Source organism: Ochlerotatus camptorhynchus, unplaced genomic scaffold, assembly GCF_037179485.1.
Source record: "Ochlerotatus camptorhynchus isolate MF236.1 unplaced genomic scaffold, CSIRO-AGI_Acam_v1.1 ptg000276l, whole genome shotgun sequence".
Lineage (NCBI taxonomy): Eukaryota > Metazoa > Arthropoda > Insecta > Diptera > Culicidae > Ochlerotatus > Ochlerotatus camptorhynchus.
Window position 1 is genome coordinate 1,679,375 of NW_027040765.1, and position 21,222 is coordinate 1,700,596.

The window sequence follows — 21,222 nt, forward strand, 5'->3', positions numbered from 1 at the left end:
CTACACCTTACATTAATACAAGAGAGAGACTTTTATTGGTGTACAACCAGAGTTTAAAGACCTAACCCCCCCATCCACTGCTAGTAGTCAATGGTCCATTTCAAGACTTCATATAGTTCGAACTGTCGAACGGCATTGTGAAGTGAAAATACAATTTTCCTTTTACATGTTATCCTGGGGCATCTGCTGGGTCCAGAATGAGCTCTCCAATGTCATTGTTTTGTGCAAAAATGTGATTGCAGCCTACTACAGGTTCCCCCCGGGGGATTCCAGTGGCTCCGGAAAGACCAATGTTTCACTTTAAGTATATAGAAAGGATATTCATAAAAAATCCATGAAGAAAGAGCTATCGCACGGCATGTTTTTGAGTAAAAACGCAATTGTCCTCTGTTACAAGTTGCCCCGGGGGTATCCTAGTGGTTCCGAGAGTGGCCAATGTGGTTAATGATTCATTTGAAGTTTATGGAAAGCCTATTCATGAAAAACCATAAAGCTGTCGCACGGCATGTTTTGGTATAAAAATGCAAATGTCCCCTGCTCCATGTTCCCCCGGGGGCATACCGGAAGATTCGAGAGTGGTCAATGATGCATTTAAAGTTTACCGAAAGTCTATTGACGATAAACCATAAAGAAAGAGCTGTCGCACGGCATGTTTTGAGTGATTAAATGATCTACCCGCATTCAAAACTCTCCACCAGAATCGATTCCAGGGAAATGGTCATATCTCGGTTGAGTATAGGCCGATTTTAGTTCTTGGCATATGATTTGCTTAAGAAATCTTTCTTTCTTTGTATTTACTAGAAATATATATATTTTAAACCAGCATCATGTATAAAATCTCATCAAAAATTTAGGAAGTTAGACAAGACCTCCGGAAACCCAGAATATCTCCAGTATTCGGTGACCAGGATTATTTTCGTGCGGCAACAATATTAGTTTTCCAGTCAAATGCTCTTGAAAGAATTAAAATCGGATCATATTTGACGAAGTTACAACACTACAAAGTTGTCCAAAAATGTGCCTATCCTAGTTATTTTGAGTAACCCCTGTATGTATGTTACACTCACAACTTTTACTACGCACGTACTATACAATTTATTTCTAAATGATATAAATCATCACACTAAATGACTATTATAAGTAAACAGTCACAACAAGATAGCTTATGTAACGTAATATTAAATTTAGACTGAACTTGGCGTTAACCTACACCAACTTTCCTATGATCCGTTATATTTGAAACATTATTGTGCCGTTTTGAAAAATGAATCGATTCAAAAGATTGATTCATTAAATCGGTGAATCGATTATTTTCAAAAAAATTAATCGATTCACTAAGATCGTTTCTTGCTTCAAGATCGCCCAATGCTAGTCACGACCCACGCGGGTTAAAGCCCTATACAGTAATAGCGAATTCGTTTATTATTCAGTTCCAACCTGGATCGGGTATCAAGATTGGGTCTGCTTGTTTTCTGACAAACGTCAGTTTGCTCGTTTGTTTTTAAAACCTAGATCAGGTTGAGGTTCGCACTGACAAAAAGTTCGGTTTCGCACTGGGTTGGAACTGGTTCCAACCCCAATAATAAACGAATTCGCTATAAGGCTGTAGGGCTTTAACGCGGGTGGTTCATGACCCACACGGTTAGAAAAAAGTACCCAAAATTAAGTTCTTTTCACTCATATCGGCACTATATTTAGTGCAGGAACCCAAAAGTAGGTAAAGCGGGTCAAAGTAGTTTTGATGTACTTGTGTGCAGTTCGTATGGAATTTTCCACTAGCTTTTTAACCAAAAGTAAGTTAGTTGTACCCAACAGTAGGTAAATATGATTATACCCAACGTTGGGTTCCCACACTTTACTACCCCTGTTGGGTGGTTTTGCTCCTTCTTTTTTGACAACATTAGAAGGAGAAAATGAGACAAACTAGTCAAAAGTAGGTAAAAGTGAACTGGCCGTTGGGTACTTTTTTCTTACCGTGCATAGATTGAACAAAACCAGGTCAATACCGACCAAAGCTAAGCTGACAGAAATTGAGCTGAGCGTCGTAGACTCCAGATATTGAAACTCCGGCCAGTATTGTCCAAAAACGAAAGAATGAGCTAAATACAAATCAGACTCAATTCAGGGTCCTCCCAAGAGTTCGCCGGAAAACAGTTTCAGATGTCAATAAACATACCAATATTGCTTAAAAACGCTAGAAATTCAGCAGACCGTCGGATGTTTCCTGTATCATGAATTTTGGCATACCACATATTCAAATCTGAGTTACTCAAAAATCTCAAGCCCACTCAAGGGCCTTCGAAAACGGGTTCAGATTTCCATAAAACTTATCCAAAAATGGAAAAATTCACCAGGCCGCTTTGGAATTGTCTATTCTTGAAGTTCGAGGTTAAAGGTTTCCAGAATTGTCCAAAAATGCAACTGGGCGTCCAAAGTTTGGTTTTGTGCCACAAAACAATCTGAGTGAATTACAAATATGAGACTGTTCAAGTCCTTAGGAAACTGTTTCATATATTCAAAAACCTGCCATTATTGCCCTAAAACACAAGAAATTCAGCTGAGCGTTTCAGGTTTAAATCATGATGTTCGATAAGCTGTATGAATTAAAAACTGTCACAATTCTGGGTCCTATGGAACCGGTTCTGGATCGCCAAAAACAGGACAATCATATTCAAGAATTAGGATTTCAAAATCAAGGACTTGGGCAAAGTTTTTTGCGAATTTGACTAAACGGATCTCAAATTCACAGCCGTGTATCAAATCCGCATTTTAGGGCACCTCCACCCCTCGATGCTGCCAGTTGGACACCTTAGGTATAGACGGGCATTTCACGTCCCAATGTTGCTCGTAGTGAACCGAATCGTTGCAATGTTTCCGCAATCTTTTCCAGAAAGCAGAAAAATTCCATACCGCTAATTACGCTGTCAGTCGCTGAAAGATCAAAAGAATCACCGCCAAATGTCGATAATTACCCGTGGTGAGTGAGTGCAGACTGCAGGCTATAATCTAATTGAATCCCGCGAGCCTTCATTAGGAAGCCATTGGATAGCAATTAAAACACTCCGGCCGGCAACCGAGCGAGACCTGTTTCGCAATCGTCTATCTAAATCATATCGGATTCTCTGGCTACGGTGGTGCTGCAGTCCGCGTCCGGTCCGGTCTATGGGAAGGAATGAAACCGATCGCCGGAGTGTGTAGTGCGCTAGTAAGCTGCTGAGAATTATATCCCCGCCATTAAACTGCCTGGATTAAAACAAATAATCAAAATTTACACGTACGGCAAAAGCCAGCAGCTTAATTTAATAACATAAACTACCCGAGCCGACTTACTCTTCTTTTTTTTCCTTCCGCGATGAGGTGGGGCGGCTTTGTAACCTACCACCGAGAAGAATGCCAGCGCAGCGTATGAAAGGACGGATGGACGGACAGGGGGTGATGAGTGTGTGCAATGATGGCATATGTGAGTGCGAGTGGTGGGTAATGGCACAGGAATACCCCTCGGCAGCAAAGAGAACCGAGAGAAAGACGAAAAAGAAGAGGAGCGTGCGGTGGATTTGGCTTTGATCTTCGCCGACTGCCTGCCTTCGAGAAATAGCAGGAAAATCGTTCCGGCGGCAACGATCATTCACGGCGGACGGATCGAAAAGATAAATAATCGAAATTAGCTTTAATAGTTTGGCGTTAAGTTATGAAAATGAAATTAAATTTTCAAAGCGATCCAGATATGTGTGTGCATGTGTGAGTGATGCGGGGGGGCCGGCTGAAGATCGTGTAATTGCCAAAATTACTCCGCTTCATGGGGCCAGGCGGACAGGCGGCGGGCGAACCGGCAAAAGCCGGTTCTGTGATCTGCAGCCATTTGGAAATGGACAGAGGATCGAAATAAAATATTTGTAAAAATTAAACCATCCTGTCATATTTAAATCAAATTAAGATTTACATGCCACTTTTTGATTAATTATAGAGTGTGTACGGTTCGGCGGGACCGGTAGGTCCTTGAAAGGAAGATAAGGCGAAATCTCTTCAGGTGGAGAGGAAGGTGGTGGCGAGACGGAATGGCAAGCAGCGTACGAGTAAGCCAGCCAGTAACTGAATCCAGGCGAAAAGCAGCAATAAAACCGAAAGGGAGGCGAGGCAAAAGAGGAACGAAAAAAGATCAAAGTCGGCACTTTGAGTGGTACTCCTCGCCTACTTCGCATCGCCCCGTCTCGTCGTCCGGTTCTTTCTTCGACCAAGCCATGGGGTATAGGTATCACATGGCTGCCTCACGATTCTTTTTCTGATCCCTCCTCTTCCTCCATCAACCTTCAAGAGGCTTGAAGCTCGAGAACATCACTATCATCATCATCATCATCATTGGCATCGGCGGCAGTAGCCTTAATGGCAGCGATTCGCATCGCATCTTTCTCTATCTTTCGCGAGTTGCCCGGCGGTGGTGGATGGATTCAATGAGGACGTTCTTTGCACAGCACATTTGCTCGGTACTACAGCCAAGATGTAACGGATCGCGGTACCGGCAGCAGCATCAGCATCAGCCATGCGCGACCGATAGTCTTCCGACCCATTACAGAGAGTGATCAGTCTCTCAGCGGGAATGCTTTCCGCTTCTCGGCAGGTGATCATAGGTTACAGATTCCGATTCGTAACGCCACAGCCGGCTTGCTGGCTGTGAGGATCCACAGGATCGCACCTCTTCAGAATGTATCCTTTTGTGTCACTTTCGTCAGCTTTCGGGTCCTATTTGTTTAGGATCTGCTTCAAGTGCTTCTTCGAGGAAAAAATGGAAGCGTTTCACACTTAACCGGCAGCTGACGGCGGTAAGTGCTAGACAAATAGGTTGTTCATGGGAAAAAGTGTCATGTTTGCTCGAAAATTTCTCTTCAGTTCGATTTTTTTTTGTAACTGTCAAAAATTTGATCAGAGTAGGTCCGCAAAACGGTCATCAAGTAGTCGTACTTTTTTTTGGGTGTGTTCGATTGCACTCGACTCCTCTCGAGAATGTCGGCTTCCGTCGTTTAATCTCCTTCAACCTGGTAAAGCCGACGACAACGGTGTGCACACAGCGCTCGTTCCAAAACCGAAACTCCGGGATCGAGGGATTAAATGTCAATAATCGCTTCATTCATGTGTAATGAGCAAAACGAGATGAAAAGCGTATCGATTACCTTCTCCCCTCTTTCCACCGTACTCCGACCATCTTATCCCTGGGTCGGGCTGCCGCTCAAAGGGAATTAGAATATCGATCCGGCTTATACCTGCCTCTGACCGATCAACCGACCGACCGCTTCGAGCTTCGATTAACAATTTAGGGATTAACCGTCATCATCGTCGCTCTCTCCTTCGCCTCTTTATCCTCCTTCGCTTGCCTCGAAAAACAATCCACAGTGCTGTTCATGTTCATCCACTCTTATGTTATTTTTTTTCTGTGTAGCTGCTGCCTGCCAATCTACCTCGGATCTCCGCGCGCGCTCGTTGATCGTCTTTCCCATGATTCGGCTTCGATCATGGAGTACTCGACAATCTGACACTTGGAGAGGAGAGCTGCCCGACTGGGGCCGCAACGAAACAAATATATATAAATCAAGTTGTAGCAATCCACGGCCTACTGGCTTCACTTCATTTCATCAAAGCAGCCACTGCCCAGCCCGGATTCCACCGCCGCAACTTTATCGAAATCGGCGAACCTACATTGTGCTTTTGTATGCTCGAGCAATCTCACTCACCGCTCTGAGGCTGACCGGGCCGCGCGAGCTCAAGCTCTTGTAATTAATTTCGGATTTTTTGCTGCGTGCCCGGTTCCGATTTCACCGAGGAAATCAACACGAGAAGCTCGGTGAGATGTGAAAGTTCAACGTGCGTCTCGGGAATCAATCGGAGTGCGTTGCAAAAAAATGGCAATTTTTTGACTACATCTACAAGCGTGAGATTTTGACATAAAGATACGGGAGCTCGTTAAAGGTGCGTAGCTGCCGGTTACGAAAAAACGCCAGGAGTATGGGAAAAAAGTAGAGAGGGTCTAGGATAAAGCTGGGTTTAGACAAGGCAAGTCAAATGATCAACTCAGTTGAATTCAATTGGCTTGAAAAGCTAACTTTTTTCAATTCAAGTGAGTTGATCAAGTCAGTTGAATGGCATGGTTTACACGTTCAATTCGCGTTCAAGTCAGTTGAATTCAACTGACTTGATCAATTGACTTGCCCTGTCTAAACCCAGCTTAAGAGAGAAACGGAGCGAACTGGCAGGTTTTGGAGCCAAACGAACTGTCAAAGCCAGCGCTATTTGAGTAGCGCCTATCTTGATCGCCAGAAATCACCTAGGCATAGGTTGCCAAAGCAATTTGTTTTGAATCCACTCCTCCTTCTGGGAAAAAGCTGTGATCGGAGAGATTACGGAGTTTTGGGCACAGTTTACCTACTATGATAGATTTGTAGTATAATAAATTAGGTTAGAAAACTGCATAACTTATTACAATTGAATCGAGAGTCTAGTAATATTCAATCAGTTTATAGACCAGAAACTGACAGAACTCTTATGGTAACATCTAGGTCGCCAACTTGCGTTACCAACAACCGATTTTTCTGCTGTAATCTTCTTTACAAACAGTTCAAATCCACAACAAAATTGCACAGATGAAGGTGTTTTTCTGACCGGAAAGTTGGTAAACAACGTACAGTTTCCTCCGCAAGTTCATCAAATCCATCATCAAATCAAATCCGACGTAAATTTACCCTTCTGATCACTTCTGACTACTAATGCCGTTTTCGTTTACTCCTAGTGCGAACCTACCGACTTGTTGTTTTTTTGCCGAATCTAGGCAATTTTTGCCGAGATTTGCACAGCCGTGTGCTCGGCAAACTGTTTTACTGAGATCTCAGCAAAAGTGACGTTTGGTTGCTGAGTCTCGGAAAAAAATCTCGGAGATCTCAGTAAAATTGATTGTCAAGCACTCGGCTGTACGAATCTCGGCCAAACATTACCGAGATTCTAACAGTCGAGCAGTTCTACAATTTATTTTGTTGAGATTAAGTAAAACAATTGCCGAGACTCAGCAAACAAATAACATTTTGCTGAGATAATTGGCTATTGGAGATTTTACCGAGCTAAATTAAGTGTGCACTCTTAGATTTTTTTGCCGAGATGGGCACCACCGAGCAGCTCGGCATTTTATTTTGCTGGAAATTCTGCAAAAAAAATTGTTTGTTAGCTGAGATCTCGGCAAAATTCCCGTTTGTTAGCTGAATCTCGGCAAGTTTTCCACTGAGATCCAGCAAAATAAAATGCCGAGCTGCTCGGTGGTGCCCATCTCGGCGAAAAAATCTAAGTGTGTGTGTAGTTTCACCGCCCTAAGATCTGTTAAAACGTTTTGCTTTTCGTTAGGGTCGGATCCTTGCTTCAAGTTAAAACAGTCTGTTGACTTTTGCTGATATCGCTTTGGCTGATCTTGATTCATGAAATACGACTTAAGAAATATCAACATGTTGAGGTTTTTATCCTTAAGTTTCGAACTCTTCTTAACACAAATGTTTGATGATGATGATGATGATGATGATGAGGAAACTCGCTCACTTTCGGTCGAAGCCTTATGCTTTTCAAAGCTTTGAAGAGCTTCTCGTGGTTGGGAGAAAGTTTTCTATTTAGCTCATACAATGCAAATTCTTTTGAATTGTTTTGGCAATGTCAGAGTTACTTGTACTAGGTACGATGCGTTTAGAAGTATGTTCATGAATGCACTGAGTAAGCATTTCTCTAAGTACATCAACCTTCAATTTTGACTTTTGGTGCACTTCTTCTGTCCGTTGGAAAGTTGTCTCTGGAACGGGATGATTCGATGAAGATAGGTTATAAGGTGATCCAAAAGACGTTTCTCAGTGGAACTGACAACTAGAAATCTAGAGTGTGTGAGTGATCTGGTGTTAATGGTGCTGAATGTGAACATAAACATAGCAGAAATTCATATGAGAATAAACTGCCAGTTCTACTGTGATCTGTCAAAAGTTCTTGATAGATAAAACAGTCAGCTGATCGCAACTGTCTCGTGGACAGCCTTATTCTCACCACCTGTCTAGTCGATTGCTCTTGATTCTACCAATAGGGCTGTCCACGAACTTTTGACAGATCACAGTATAACTCGCAGTTTATTCTCATATGAATTTCTGCTTTGTTTATGTTCACATTCAGCACCATTAACACTAGATCACTCACACACTCTAGATTTCTAATTGTCAGTTCCACTGAGAAACGTCTCTTGGATCACTTAATTTTGCCATTTTCGGAATTTGAATCCGAGATGCCAGTGGAAGTTCATTTCTTCCGGTACTGCGTCTTTCAGAGATTCGCGTGCCACCGCTTGGAAAAGCCGTTTTCGGATGTGATTTGTTTGGTCCTTGAGAGTACTGATGGGGAAATGTAGGGTTTCTTCAGCTTAGAGGAGATCTGCGTTACGGCTTGATTAAGCTTCAGAAGCGAGACGAACGGGCTGCAAGTAATCTAACAGTGATTGTACTGCTCATATGTCATCCTCTTTGACCGAGAGATGCTTGAGATTTAGCTCAATGAGGGTTTTGTCGACAGATGAGTGTACTAGCAAACACCTTTCAAGCATAGTTTCCACACTGTTCCATCTGGTCTTTACATCCAATAAAAGTTCCAATTCCTTTCCACGAGCTTTCGAAATATTTGATTGAAGAAGTCCATTTTTCAAAGGAGAACGTTTAAAAAGCTTAACTCTATGTCTGATACGCAACAAGATAGATTTGACTTGGGGTACACTATAGCATTCAGAGTCTGATTCATCAGAACTGGAATCAGTATACTGAACAACTCGTTCGACTTCAGCTGAGTCTTTATAAAGGACGTCGAAAACAGCCAAATGAAGGCCACGGTTGTAGCAACAATCAATACGAAACTAACGATTTTAAATTGGCTCACTACTTGACTAGCCTATTGGTCCCAAGCAAACGATTAACCACAGACAAACAGACATAACACTCGAAAGTTGTTGATCGAACAAGCATTCAACGGATAATTTACAAGTATCGTAGTTGGTAGTACCGCCACGTGTGGCGCGCATAGTCAATTCTCTTGCGTTTGACGTTTACACACTACCGCCATCTGTTCAGCGTAGTGCCCACCACAGTGTACTCAACAGATGGCGGTAATGTTTTAGTGACGATGTTTTTCAGTGAGAAATATTCAATGTGTTATGTCTGTTTGTCTGTGGATTAACGTACCCCATTCTAGTCGAAATTCTAGTTCTACGCAATGTTTGTTTTGATTCGCTACACGGTTAGAAAAAAGTACCCAAAAGTAAGGTCTTTTCACTCATCTCGGCACTATAGTGCAGGAACCCAAAAATAGGTAAAGCGGGTCAAAGTAGTTTTCATTTACTTGTGTGCAATTCGTATGGAATTTTCCACTAGCTTTCAATCCAAAAGTAAGTTAGTTGTACCCAACAGTAGGTAAATATGATTATACTCAACGTTGGGTTCCCACACTTTACTACCCCTGTTGGGTGGTTTTGCTCCTCCGTTTTTGACAACATTAGAAGGAGAAAAGGAGACAAACTAGTCAAAAGTAGGTAAAAGTGAACCGGCCGTTGGGTACTTTTTTCTTACCGTGTATGAAAGTTTGACAGATAAAATGAGGGGTTATTGGTTTTTCCTATGTTTCGAGGGGTGAATCGATTAGCTTGGGACCGAAGAGAGTACCAGAGCTGAGCCAAAAAGTTGAGCACGTTATTTCGGGACCTTCTAGTCTTAGAGTTACCTCTATGGTTGTGGCAAGTTTGATGCAGGTAATCTGTTAGAGATCCAAACTTGAGCATCATCTTCGCACCATCTGTTGTTGACTGCGCTGGTGAATTAGAATTCTGCCAATTTCTCCTGAATCAACCATATGTTCAGCAGTACAAGACTCCTCTATTAGAGCCAATCCAAGTTTGAAGGTCGTTCCATCTGTACAATGTAAGTTAACATTCGGATATCTCCTGTTTTTGAGACTAGTCCACTCATCTAGAGTGAGACTGAACTAATCAGCACGGCGAGTTTGAATATTCTCTATAACCTGTTTTCAAATCAACATCAAAATAAACATGTTGATCTTTGTATTTATCTAAAACAATGTTACATTTTACCTGGTTTTTGGCATCTTCATAAATAGAAGTTCCGAATACGATTCATCACGTTTGTCCTACAATTGAGCAACTAAAATCCTCTGCCCTAAAGCGATTTGCGGATGAAAGTACTTCTCTCAATTCCAGCGATCAAGAATCCATCAAGAGCAGCGAGTCTCGCAACTATCTCAGCTTGTTCTTTGCGTTTTAGGTAGCCTGACAAACTTGATTGTTGTGCTGTTTTCAAGCCTTTCGAAGAGCTCGGCTGTTGCTGGGATGCTCATGGTCGTTTCAAGCTTATGTTATGAGCTTCGGATGTACTGCATCCCTTGCAATCCAGCACCTTCGAACAGCGAGAACACAATGCCTTGTCTGCCGAATGTTTGGTAAAATGCTTCCAAACTTCTGTAGAGTCTGTTTAATCCGATTATGTGGTAAACGGACGATGGGGTCTTCCAAACTCCAATCGAAGGCAAGTACAATCAACCCTGGACGTCAACTATGCCTGATAATATTTCGGTTTCTAGTGCTGCCGCTACACTATCGGCTCCCGAACAACTGAGTTTGATCGACGACAACAGCGCTATCCTGACAACACGTAACGATAGCAATGTCCTCGCAGAACAACTTTCTTCTAACGCTAACGAGCCTAGAGATGATGTGTTCACCGTTTATTATCAGAACGTTGGTGGTTTAAATTCGTGTTGTGACGATTACTAGACTGCCAGTTCAGATGGCTGTTATGATATTCTTGCACTAACTGAAACGTGGCTCAATCAGAACACTATTTCGAGTCAAGTTCTAGACCGTCAATATGAAGTATTCCGTTGCGATCGTGGTCCGCTTAATAGTAATAAAGTTCGAGGTGGTGGTGCCCTCCTAGCTGTTCGTCGAGGTATAAAGGTACACTTAATTGAGGACGATGCATGGACTGCGGTGAAACAATTGTGGTTAGCAACTGAACTCGTAGATCGTACTCTGTACTTGTGTGTTTTCTACTTTCCTCCTGACAGAATGCGTAACGAATCATTGATTGAAGCGCACACGAACTCAGTTTCATCCATTGTTGACAGAGCTTCAATAACGGACGACATTCTATTTATTGGTGATTTCAACTTGCCAGGAATTTTTTTGGCAGTCATCAAGTAAGGGACTCCTCTACCCCGATGCTACACAGTTCGAAGTTCGTACCTCATCATTCACCGTTGCATTTCAATATCGAGAGAAGAAATGTAAAGGAAGACACTGTCAATCCATCTCCTGTCATTTACGATTTCAGGAATGCAGACTATCACAGCATCATTCTTCTTCTTGAGACGCTAGACTGGGAGAATATTCTTGACAGAACCAATGTGAACATAGCTGCACAGACATTCTGTCATATTCTTTCATATGCGATCGACTGACATGTTCCCAAGAAGACGGTAGCCGTTGGTTGGACCCCATGGCTCACTCCCGAACTCCGAAGGCTGAAAAGACAAAACAGAGCCGCCCTAAGAAGATTTTCGAAAAACAAGAGTGTATCGCTGCGTGACCACTACGTGAAGCTGAACATAATCTATAAACGCGTTAGCAAGAGATGTTATATTCGATAGGGCTTACAACGACGACTCAAATCCCATGCACAATCTTTTTGGGATTATGTCAAACAGCAACGTAAAGAGTGTGACTTGCCTTCTTAAATGAAGCCTCATAGTCTCTGAACCACAAGCCATATGTGACATGTTTGCCTCGAAGTTTTCTAGGATTTTCTCCAACGAATTGCTATCCGATAGACAGATATCATCAGCATATAGTAACACACAGCCGTCAGGGCTAGCTATGCCTGAAGTCACTGTCAACAATGATGCGATTATGGCAGCTGCACGTAAACTAAAAGTGTCAACGTGCTTAGGTCCCATTAGAATTCCGTCGGTGTTTTTGAAGAACTGCATTGACAGCTTGCTCGAGCCACTTCAAGTGATCTTCAGCTTGTCACTTTCATCCGGAGTGTTTCCGTCCTGCTGGAAACGTGCATACATGTTCCCTGTTCACAAAACGGCGATAGGAAGAATGTTGATAATTATCGCGGATTATCCTCGTTATGCGCTGTTTCCAAACTCTTTAAGCTTGTTGTGATGGACCAATTATTCTTTCATTGCAAGTAATTTTTAAGCCCAGATCAGCATGGTTTCATTCTCGGCCGTTCAATCGCGTCAAACCTTTTATGTCTCACTTCTTACGTAACCGACAGTATGCTTGAACGAGCCCAAACGGATGTACTATATTTGGACTTATCCGCAGCATTCGATAAGGTCAACCATCAAATTGCTGTAGCGAAGCTTGAAAAGCTTGGAATTCATGGAACTCTTTTGGATTGATTCCAGTCCTACTTGAGCGGTCGTCGCTCGCAAGTAGTCATCGACGAATCCACATCAGCTTCATTCCCAATCACGTCAGGGATTCTGCAGGGAAGTCATCTTGGACCACTCATCTTCCTTTTATACTTCAACGATGTCAATGCTATATTTCAAGATTCGTTCTGAGACTGACGCTCAGTTTCTACAACAACAACTTGATGCATTCGCTCATTGGTGCCAGATGAATCGTATGACCGTAAATCCTGCAAAATGCTCAGTTATTATGTTTTCTCGACTGAAAGATCCAAAACTCCACGATTATTCATTTTCTGGAGTACCACTGGTAAGAGTGAACGAAATCAAGGACTTGGTAACTATCCTCGACTCCCAGTTGACCTTCAAGCAGCACGTGTCGTTCGTAGTGAATAAAGCTCCAAAATCTCTAGGCTTTATCTTCCGGTTAACAAAAGAGTTCACGTTTACTGTCTAAAGGCGCTCTACTGTGCATTAGTTCGGTCGACATTGGAGTACTGTTCGACTGTTTGGAACCCAACAGTCAACAGCGGTTTGTTCGATTTGCACTTCGTCGACTACCATGGCGGGATCCATTTCGTCTACCAAACTTCGAGCACCGATGTCAGCTAATTCGTCTGGATACACTTATTACAAGAAGAGACGTTGCTAAGGCTATGCTGGTTTCTGATGTCTTGCTGGGTCGAGTTGATTGTCCTGAAATCCTACAACGAATCAACTTGTATGTGCGACCAAGATCTCTATGGAACAATGCGATGCTACGACCTCAACCTCACCGCACCAATTACGGAATGAACAGTGCCAATACTGGGATACAGAGAGTTTTCAATCGGGTTGCCAGTCAATTTGATTTTAACGGTACGCGTGACTTGCTACAAGGCAACGGCAGAACAAACAGCCCATTTCAAGCACGCAAGCATTCAGAAGCTATTTTCACACATGATAAGTCCCGGCCCAGTACATTATCGATGCTAATAAACCACTGATAATGTATTGAAACTTTCAATCAAGTTGAAGGGAAATTTTTGATTGACGCGTATTTAATGAGCATCAGTTAATTGAATATTTGTTTCATTAATAGCTGTTCGTCAACTGGCTGGAGCTCCACTGTTCGCTAACAACTGAAACGAGAGGGATACCAGTTGGTCTTCATCACGCAAGCCACTTACAATTCCACTACGCAATGTTTACCATTCCGGTCTCCATTATTAACTGAATGAACACGATGAATTCAATTTTTCACGAAAAAAATCACACAGCAAAACAAAAATACGTCAATTTAGCAGCGCAGCCTACTCCGATCTTGTTCATGAGTTGACTGAGCCAGTTTGCCTGACAGCATTTGATGATATTGCTGATGATTCTCGCCTCCTGTCAAACTTGATCCAAGAATTGAAATATTAGTTGATGCTCTGTTGCATGAAGGCATAAACATTTTACATTTCCAAGGGGTTGGTCACTCCGCACAGTGTGCCAAAAACACAGGCATTGGCACCCATGGTTAAAAATGTTCATGATATTTGAAGATACTGGCAGCACTTTACTATCTCTCAGCCTGCGCAGCGCATGTGTCGAATAATTGTTGTTGACACATTCCAATTTATGGATTCGGAGAACCGCAACCGTGAAGTTTCGAGCCAAGTTCCACCATAGATTCCCCAAAACCGGGTACAGATTCCCCAGTAGCGCACATCCTAATGCCTGTCCGCCGCAGTGATCCATTCTGCGTAAGGTAGACCAAAATCAGGGCACCCGCTAATGCTGACTACTAGTACTAGGTAATCTGGATTGTGTTTCAGTTTGAGCAATTCGAAATTGGCTTGGCGGAACACTTTCGTTGCATTCACCAGTGTCATTTTCACATAACAGATTCGTCTCGTTTCTTCTCGTCCAGTTCGTACATTACATTGGCCACCTTAAACCGTGCATCCGCGTTGTCCCGGTTCGCTGCCAGGTATCTAACTTTGATCTCCGCAGCCGATTTCGATCTCCGGAAGAGTTTCAGCGATTTGAACAGCAGCTTGACCCGGCGACTGTGGATTTAAAATGCAATCAGATGCGTTTCGATATTCCTTTTGCCGAGGTCTTTGTCAAACAGCGGTCTTGAGGAGCTCCTCCGGTTGGGCCAGTTTGTCCGGTATCCGGATCATTGCTTTGACTCTCGTCTTGGTTCGGATTCCACTGCTTCTTGTGTTGTTTCTTCGCCTTCAAAACACAACATGACATTTCAGATTAACCGGGTTGCCAAGACTGCCATTATTGACAAGCAATCAAAGTCAGTCTGATGACTGGCACTCTCAGCACTGCTGGCACAGCTGCGGCACACTGTGAATAAAAGTGTGTAGAGTGGCCACCCCTTGTACATTTCTCCAAAACTGATGGTGTAAGTACATGATATGATTCAAACCTCAGTTTCCTCGGCCCGCACCCTCACTTTTATGATAAAAACCCACCCCAAGGTGTTGGAGACATTACATTTGAAAGTAGATATTCCATTCAACAAATCGCCAGGAAGAGAACAAACCCGTAACATGAACTGCAAAATTTATCGATCAGAAACTGCTAAGCTTGCAGTAGATAAATCTGCTCGGTGACCTAACAAATGGATCTCGAATGTTTAGATCCAAACCCCTGTTGTTCACGAATCTCAATGCTTAATTTAAAAAATTGTGTTTTGTCGTTGTTTTCTCTTTGTGGGACTCTTATCATAACTTCGACTCTGCATAAACCTCACAGCAGCGTAGTAGTAGCATAGAGGTAACTCTAAGACTAGAAGGTCCCGAAATAACGTGCTCAAATTTTTGGCTCAGCTCTGGTACTGTCTTCGGTCTCAAGCTAATCGATTCACCTCTCGAAACATAGGAAAAACCAATAACCCCTCATTTTATCTGTCAAACTTTCATAGCGAATCAAAACAAACATTGCGTAGTACTAGAATTTCGACTAGAATGGGGTACGTTAATCGTTTGCTTGGGACCAATAGGCTAGTCAAATAGTGAGCCAATTTAAAATCGTTCGTTTCGAATTGATTGTTGGTAGTAGCAACCGGTGGAAACTAACGATTTAAAATTGGCTCACTACTTGACTAGCCTATTGGTCCCAAGCAAATCGATTAACGTACCCCATTTTAGTCGAAATTCTAGTACTACACTATGTTTGTTTTGATTCGCTATGGGAGTTCGACAGACAAAATGAGGGGTTCGTGGATTTTCCTATGTTTCGAGGGGTGCATCGATTAGCTTGGGACCGAAGAGAGTACCAGAGCTGACCTAGAAAGTTGAGCACGTTTCTTGGGGACCTTCTAGTCTTAGAGTTACCTCTATGGTAGTAGCGTGGCAAATTCGTTTATTAACGGGGTTGAAACCAGTTCCAACTCAGAGTGAGTCCAAACTTTTTGTCAGTACGAACCTCATCCTGAGGTAGGTTAAAAAAAAATCGATCAAACTGACGTTTGTCGGAAAACAAGCAGACCCAATCTAGGTACCCGATCCAGGTTGGAACTGTTTTTTTTTTTTTTTTTTTTTTTTTTTTTTCCTTGATTTGTTTTCCGTCGATCTTGTTTTCCGTGCTGAGCACCAATGCTACCGACGTGCCAGGAAGGCAGCTCCCACACCTGGACCCTACCTATCGACCCATCAACTCATGAACCGGGACCAACGGCTTTACTTCCCATCCGAAGGAAGGCGTGATCAGAGATGTTATGCCTCAGAACATCCCGGCGGCACCGACTGGGATTGAACCCAGGCCTGCTGAGGTGAGAGGTAATCACGCTTACCACTACACCACCGGCGCCGCTTGGGTTGGAACTGTATAATGAACGAATTCACTATTAGTGTCAAAAACCACAGTGAAGGATACATGTATTCCCACGCGTGGAAAGCTAGATAGGTTAGTGCACTATGTATCTCTCAAACGCCCCAAATTTGCTGTTTGTAAAAGGCGAGCAACTTCGTCCATCTGAGGTATCAACAAGTCAACAAATACCAGAAGGAGAAATAAAAGTCAAAATCTGCCTAACGATAACAGATCAACGATTTTTGGTTCCAGACTCCGGTTGTAAGCAATCATCGAGGAACCATACCACAGAGAAACCATACTGCCAGTTAGCAAACTGCCGTTTAACCGGTTCGATTACCGCCCTTTCTCCTTCCCGACATTCGATCGACATTGATCCCACACCGTAACGGTTCTACGGCCACCCTCGACTAGCGCCACCCTTCCCCGCCAGGCTTGCCCGAAAACCAACGACGGTGCTATTAATTACTTCATTCTCCTTCCCATTTGCAGAACAAACCAACTCCAACCGATCCGCACATGCTCCGAAGAAAACCGCAAGATGTGATGCGATATAATTGGGGAAGGCGCTCGATCTCGGTACATACATACAAGCCGTACTTGGCCACGGCACAGGAGAGTGAATTAGAATGCAATTAAAATGACAAGCCGTGAAGAGTGCCCATACTCCGACGACGACGACGACGGCGACGGTAACGTTGATGCCGATGTGACGGTGTCGGTGACGGGACTAGCTTTATAAGGGCATCCGCTTCTCTATCTCCTAGGAGACATCTATGCGAAACCGGCAACCTGCCGGCATTGCTGTGTTTTCAATTGCGGATGTTTGTTTTTGCAGGCCAATTTAGCGCGAAGCGTGACCGCGGACGCTCTAATTGACTTTGGCGAGACCGATGATTCCACGCGAGCGTGAACTGGAGACACCGATCGACCGGATCGATCGATCGAAGAATCATGTCCAGCTGCCAAATCTTGCGACGGGCCATCTCTTTGATAAGCCGGTTCGTAGGCTGGTTTTTGTTTTACTAAATTGTGTGCAAAGACGTTAGTCATATCGCGTAGCTCTGCTAAAAGCTTTTTGACGCTATTTCCCAGAGTGAACCGGGTGGAAGAAGCAGTTCAAAGGCAGCGAGCCGCCACCGCCACAATCTTATCTACGCCATTCTTCGCCTCAAGTGCGAGCGGGTAAACCAAACCAAAACGCCCGCAATCAATGGCGTCGAAGAATCTACTTAGAGTAAACAGAAACACTGCATGTGGAAGAAAGTGGATCAATTAGAACCGTTTATGACCAAAAATGATGCGGTCGCTGTCAAGTGCGAGATTCCTTTTCTCCGGGTGGATGAAAGCTCGTCCGCGACCATCAGCTCGTAGATGGAGCTATAATTGTTCAATTAAATACCAATTATCAGTCGAAGCGAAGCCGAAGCGTCGAAACCTGATATTGCAATTACCGGCAGTGGTGGAGCGCTCCGCTTCGTACGGTGCGCGCATCCATAAGAAATACGAGAAGGCCTTTGTCGGCATATTTCCACGCTGTCGTCTGTGCGAAGGAAATATTTATATAAAAGGCTATATAGATAAGATAGCTACATACGAATTTATGACCGCAAACATATTTTTGCGTCCCTGATAAGGTTCTATTCTCTCAGTTTGCCTGGCGGTGGCGGCGGCGGCGCTGGCAGTAAGCCTTGGACCTAAATCCACCCACCCTTTGATCTCGATTACATGGCGACCCTGGTTTATGACAGCATTTTGAAAACCGCTACTGACAGCATGCTTCAGACGGCGTAAACAGAATTAAATCTTACTTTATTATTTCCTGGACAGGGAGCAACAAAAAAAATGATTCAACCCCGCTTGAAGAAAAACAGTCGATTTCAAAACAAGCGCAAAAACCGCCCGGAATCTGACCGCGACTGGCGGAATCTTTCCGCGCCGCCCCTTCAATGCCCGCTGCCTGGCATTTTACCGCTAGTGTGCCCCATGCGCCGCCACCGCCGCAGAGGAACAAAATAATACTTTAAAAGCAATTCGCTGCTATTTTTTCGCTTTGGCAGATAGCCGCCGCCGCCGCCGCCACCACTTCCGCCACCCCGCCCCATAACCACCGAAGAGGAACGTAAAAAACAAAATATCTTCTGTATGGAAGCGAATCGCGCCCCGTACGTACCGCAATATCGGGGCGCGCACAGTTCAAAACCGCCAGAGCACAAGAAGAAGATACCAACAACAACAACAAAACAGAGACAGACAGGAGAATGAAGTCAAAAAGAGATAGTTAACTGTGGGCGAAATGCGTTTGCAAAGTGGTTAACTTACCCATTTTGGTGTCAACTGATAAGGTGTTATTTCAAATTCAATGATCAAACTGAGGCGGGAGAATTTTCCTTGATTTAAAAAAGAACTAAACCCTCAAATTGCTGTTAATCGCGCCCATAGTGGTACCATTAGCGAGCGCGAAGCACCACAACCGGTTTGGACGCATCAAAACTACATGCGGTGTTTTTTGCCCCGTATATTTTCCACTCCTCTTCACAACACGCCCGTTCTCTTAACAGCAGAGCCCCCCCGATTGTCTGTTTCTGGACTGATAGCGTTCTGTTGTATCTTCTGCCCGACTTCATAGCCCAATAAACAGCGCTCATCTTACTGATAAGATTTCCCCAGTTCCAAAGTTCACCGTGCAGTTCTGGAAACGGAAATCCACTTACCAAAAGCTCTGCATCGAGTTGCGACCGGATTGCACCGGGTTCACCATTGGATTCACCGGATCCGGTTGAATTTCCCGACCCATTGGTCGTTGCAATCGGTGCCGAAGCCACCGTCATGTTGTACACCAGATTCTGGCAAGCGGAAACCGTGATCAGTTCACATTTGAGCTCTTCCACTGCCCTAACCGAATGCACCACGAACAAAACTGACAGCATTAATCCTAGCAGGCTTCTGAAATCGCCCTGCGTTGCCATGGTTTCTCGACTATCAACAATCACTGCTTCTTTTCGATATTTCAGACTTCAGACTCACTGCACTTTGCGGGTTTTTTGCTTCTAAACAACGCTCATTGTACGATTCGCATCAAACCCTCATAAAGAATCACTCGAAACTTCTTCTAACTGACTCACTATTACGATATATTTTTATTTTTCAATCAAATTTCACCCTCTTCAAACTCCATACACCACATCGTCAGCATTACAACCGATTCTAATCTTTTGCGCAAAAACCCCGTCTAGGAAGGTAAGTGGCGCACACTTCAAAGAGTTCTGTAACTCCGTAACCGAACGCCCGATATTCGCACACACTGGATAAAATCGAGCTGCGAAAAAGCACGTCCGTACTCGTCAACCGTTTCTCAATGACTGACTCGAGACTCCGATTGACTGAAGTTGAATCGATCCGTTCAGCGACGGAAGGACGGATGGCACTGACGGGCGGACGGACGGAGAACGCTTCAAAAGAGAAGAGTAGTCAGGCAGGCAGCCGTCGATTGAAGTTGACCGCCCCTGTGTTCGTTCGCTGTATGCTGGTCTGATGGCTGCCGTCGCAAATACGTTTTGTTCTTTTGCGCTCCTTTTTGGCTTCGATTCGAACCACCGACCGACCGATCATCCAAGCGAGTATATGAGTGCGCACATTGTGAGGGTTTTGATTTCGCTCTCTCCGATGGCTCTCAGAAGAAACCAACCTCGAACCAGCGTCGAAGTAGACGGCGATTTGGAAGCAGCTTGCATGCGGTGCGGAATGATACCAAGCCAGTGTTGAATGTTTACAGCGTGTATCGTAGAAAGGCCGCACACAAACACGTACATGTGGGTGATAGAAGCGGTGCCAGATTGCTACCGAAGTCCTTTTGATGAGCTTTTTTTTAAAAGTTCAATGGATTATCTTTGACCACGTATTGGCGTTGACGGCACCGCCGAAAAATCGTCTCTTCTAGCAAAGATTGACAGTCTCGTTGACAGTTTCTTATAAGAATTTTCAGTGGAGTGAAAGGATAGTAAGAAGTGTTACCGTTTGTAACATTTGTTGATGTATTTCTGTATGTTTATCGTATTCTGCATGTCCATTTGAATTTAAATAATAATTGCCAATTTGATACCCCTAGTTTTAGTACACTATACAGTACCACAGTTTACTACCAACTGCTGGAATAGGTGATGAGCCAAAAATTTGAGTTCAGTGGAACAGAAGAGAATGGGTACGAGAAGTACAGAGAAAGGGAACGGCGAGTAGCACGGAAACTTCTTCCGCCACTTGCCAAGTAACCTTAAACGAGAGCAGTTGAACAATCTAAAAAAAACCGTTAAAATTATATAGAAGACAAGTAAGAGTGCCATAGTAGCAGGAGTGGAGCGAGAGAGTCAGGTATGGTACAGGGATGGAAAAGGTCACATGTCACAATCGGGCCTAAGACCGTTTCTTTTGTGCACTATAGGACCCGTTAAGTTTTTCCATTAAGAACGCTCGATCGAGGGGTTCGGCCAGATCACGCCGACAGGCCTTCCGTGAGCGATTGACCGCTGGAGAGCCAGTTCCGTTCGACGGCCCGGAGGATAGGACCACTTTGGACCTTTCCGTTCCGAACGAGTTCCAACCGGATTCATACCCCGATCGTTCCCGCAGAGCCACAGAATCCTGAGAGGGACCCGCCAGTACCCCGTGTAAGGTGCCGGGACATAACCTCCCACCGAAGAAGACACCTCTCCACAGTCCACCATTGTGACTTGGCATACTTACTGGCGCCACCAAACGCCCTTAACCAACCACCGTCACCATCACCAACACCGTAGTCTCCGGTGTAACCACGGCCAGCGTCACCGCCATAATCGCCGCCACTACGGACGTTAACAACGCCGAATCCACCACCAGCCTGTACAGCATCACCACCGCCGTATCAACCACCACCACGTGCAGCATCACCGCACAAAAGACCCAGCAGTC

The 21,222-nt window shown here is 44.1% G+C and overlaps 1 protein-coding gene across 1 annotated transcript in view; it reads right to left on the minus strand.

Annotated features, from left to right (window-relative positions):
• Window positions 1–19,320, minus strand: part of LOC135706228 (frizzled-3-like) — a 55,694-nt gene extending 36,374 nt beyond the window's left edge. The window contains exon 1 of the mRNA XM_065227794.1: window positions 18,993–19,320. Within this exon, the coding sequence (XP_065083866.1) occupies window positions 18,993–19,247 (255 nt within the window). The 5' untranslated portion in view covers window positions 19,248–19,320. The remainder of the gene's footprint in view (window positions 1–18,992) is intronic.
• Window positions 19,321–21,222: the final 1,902 nt, after the last annotated feature.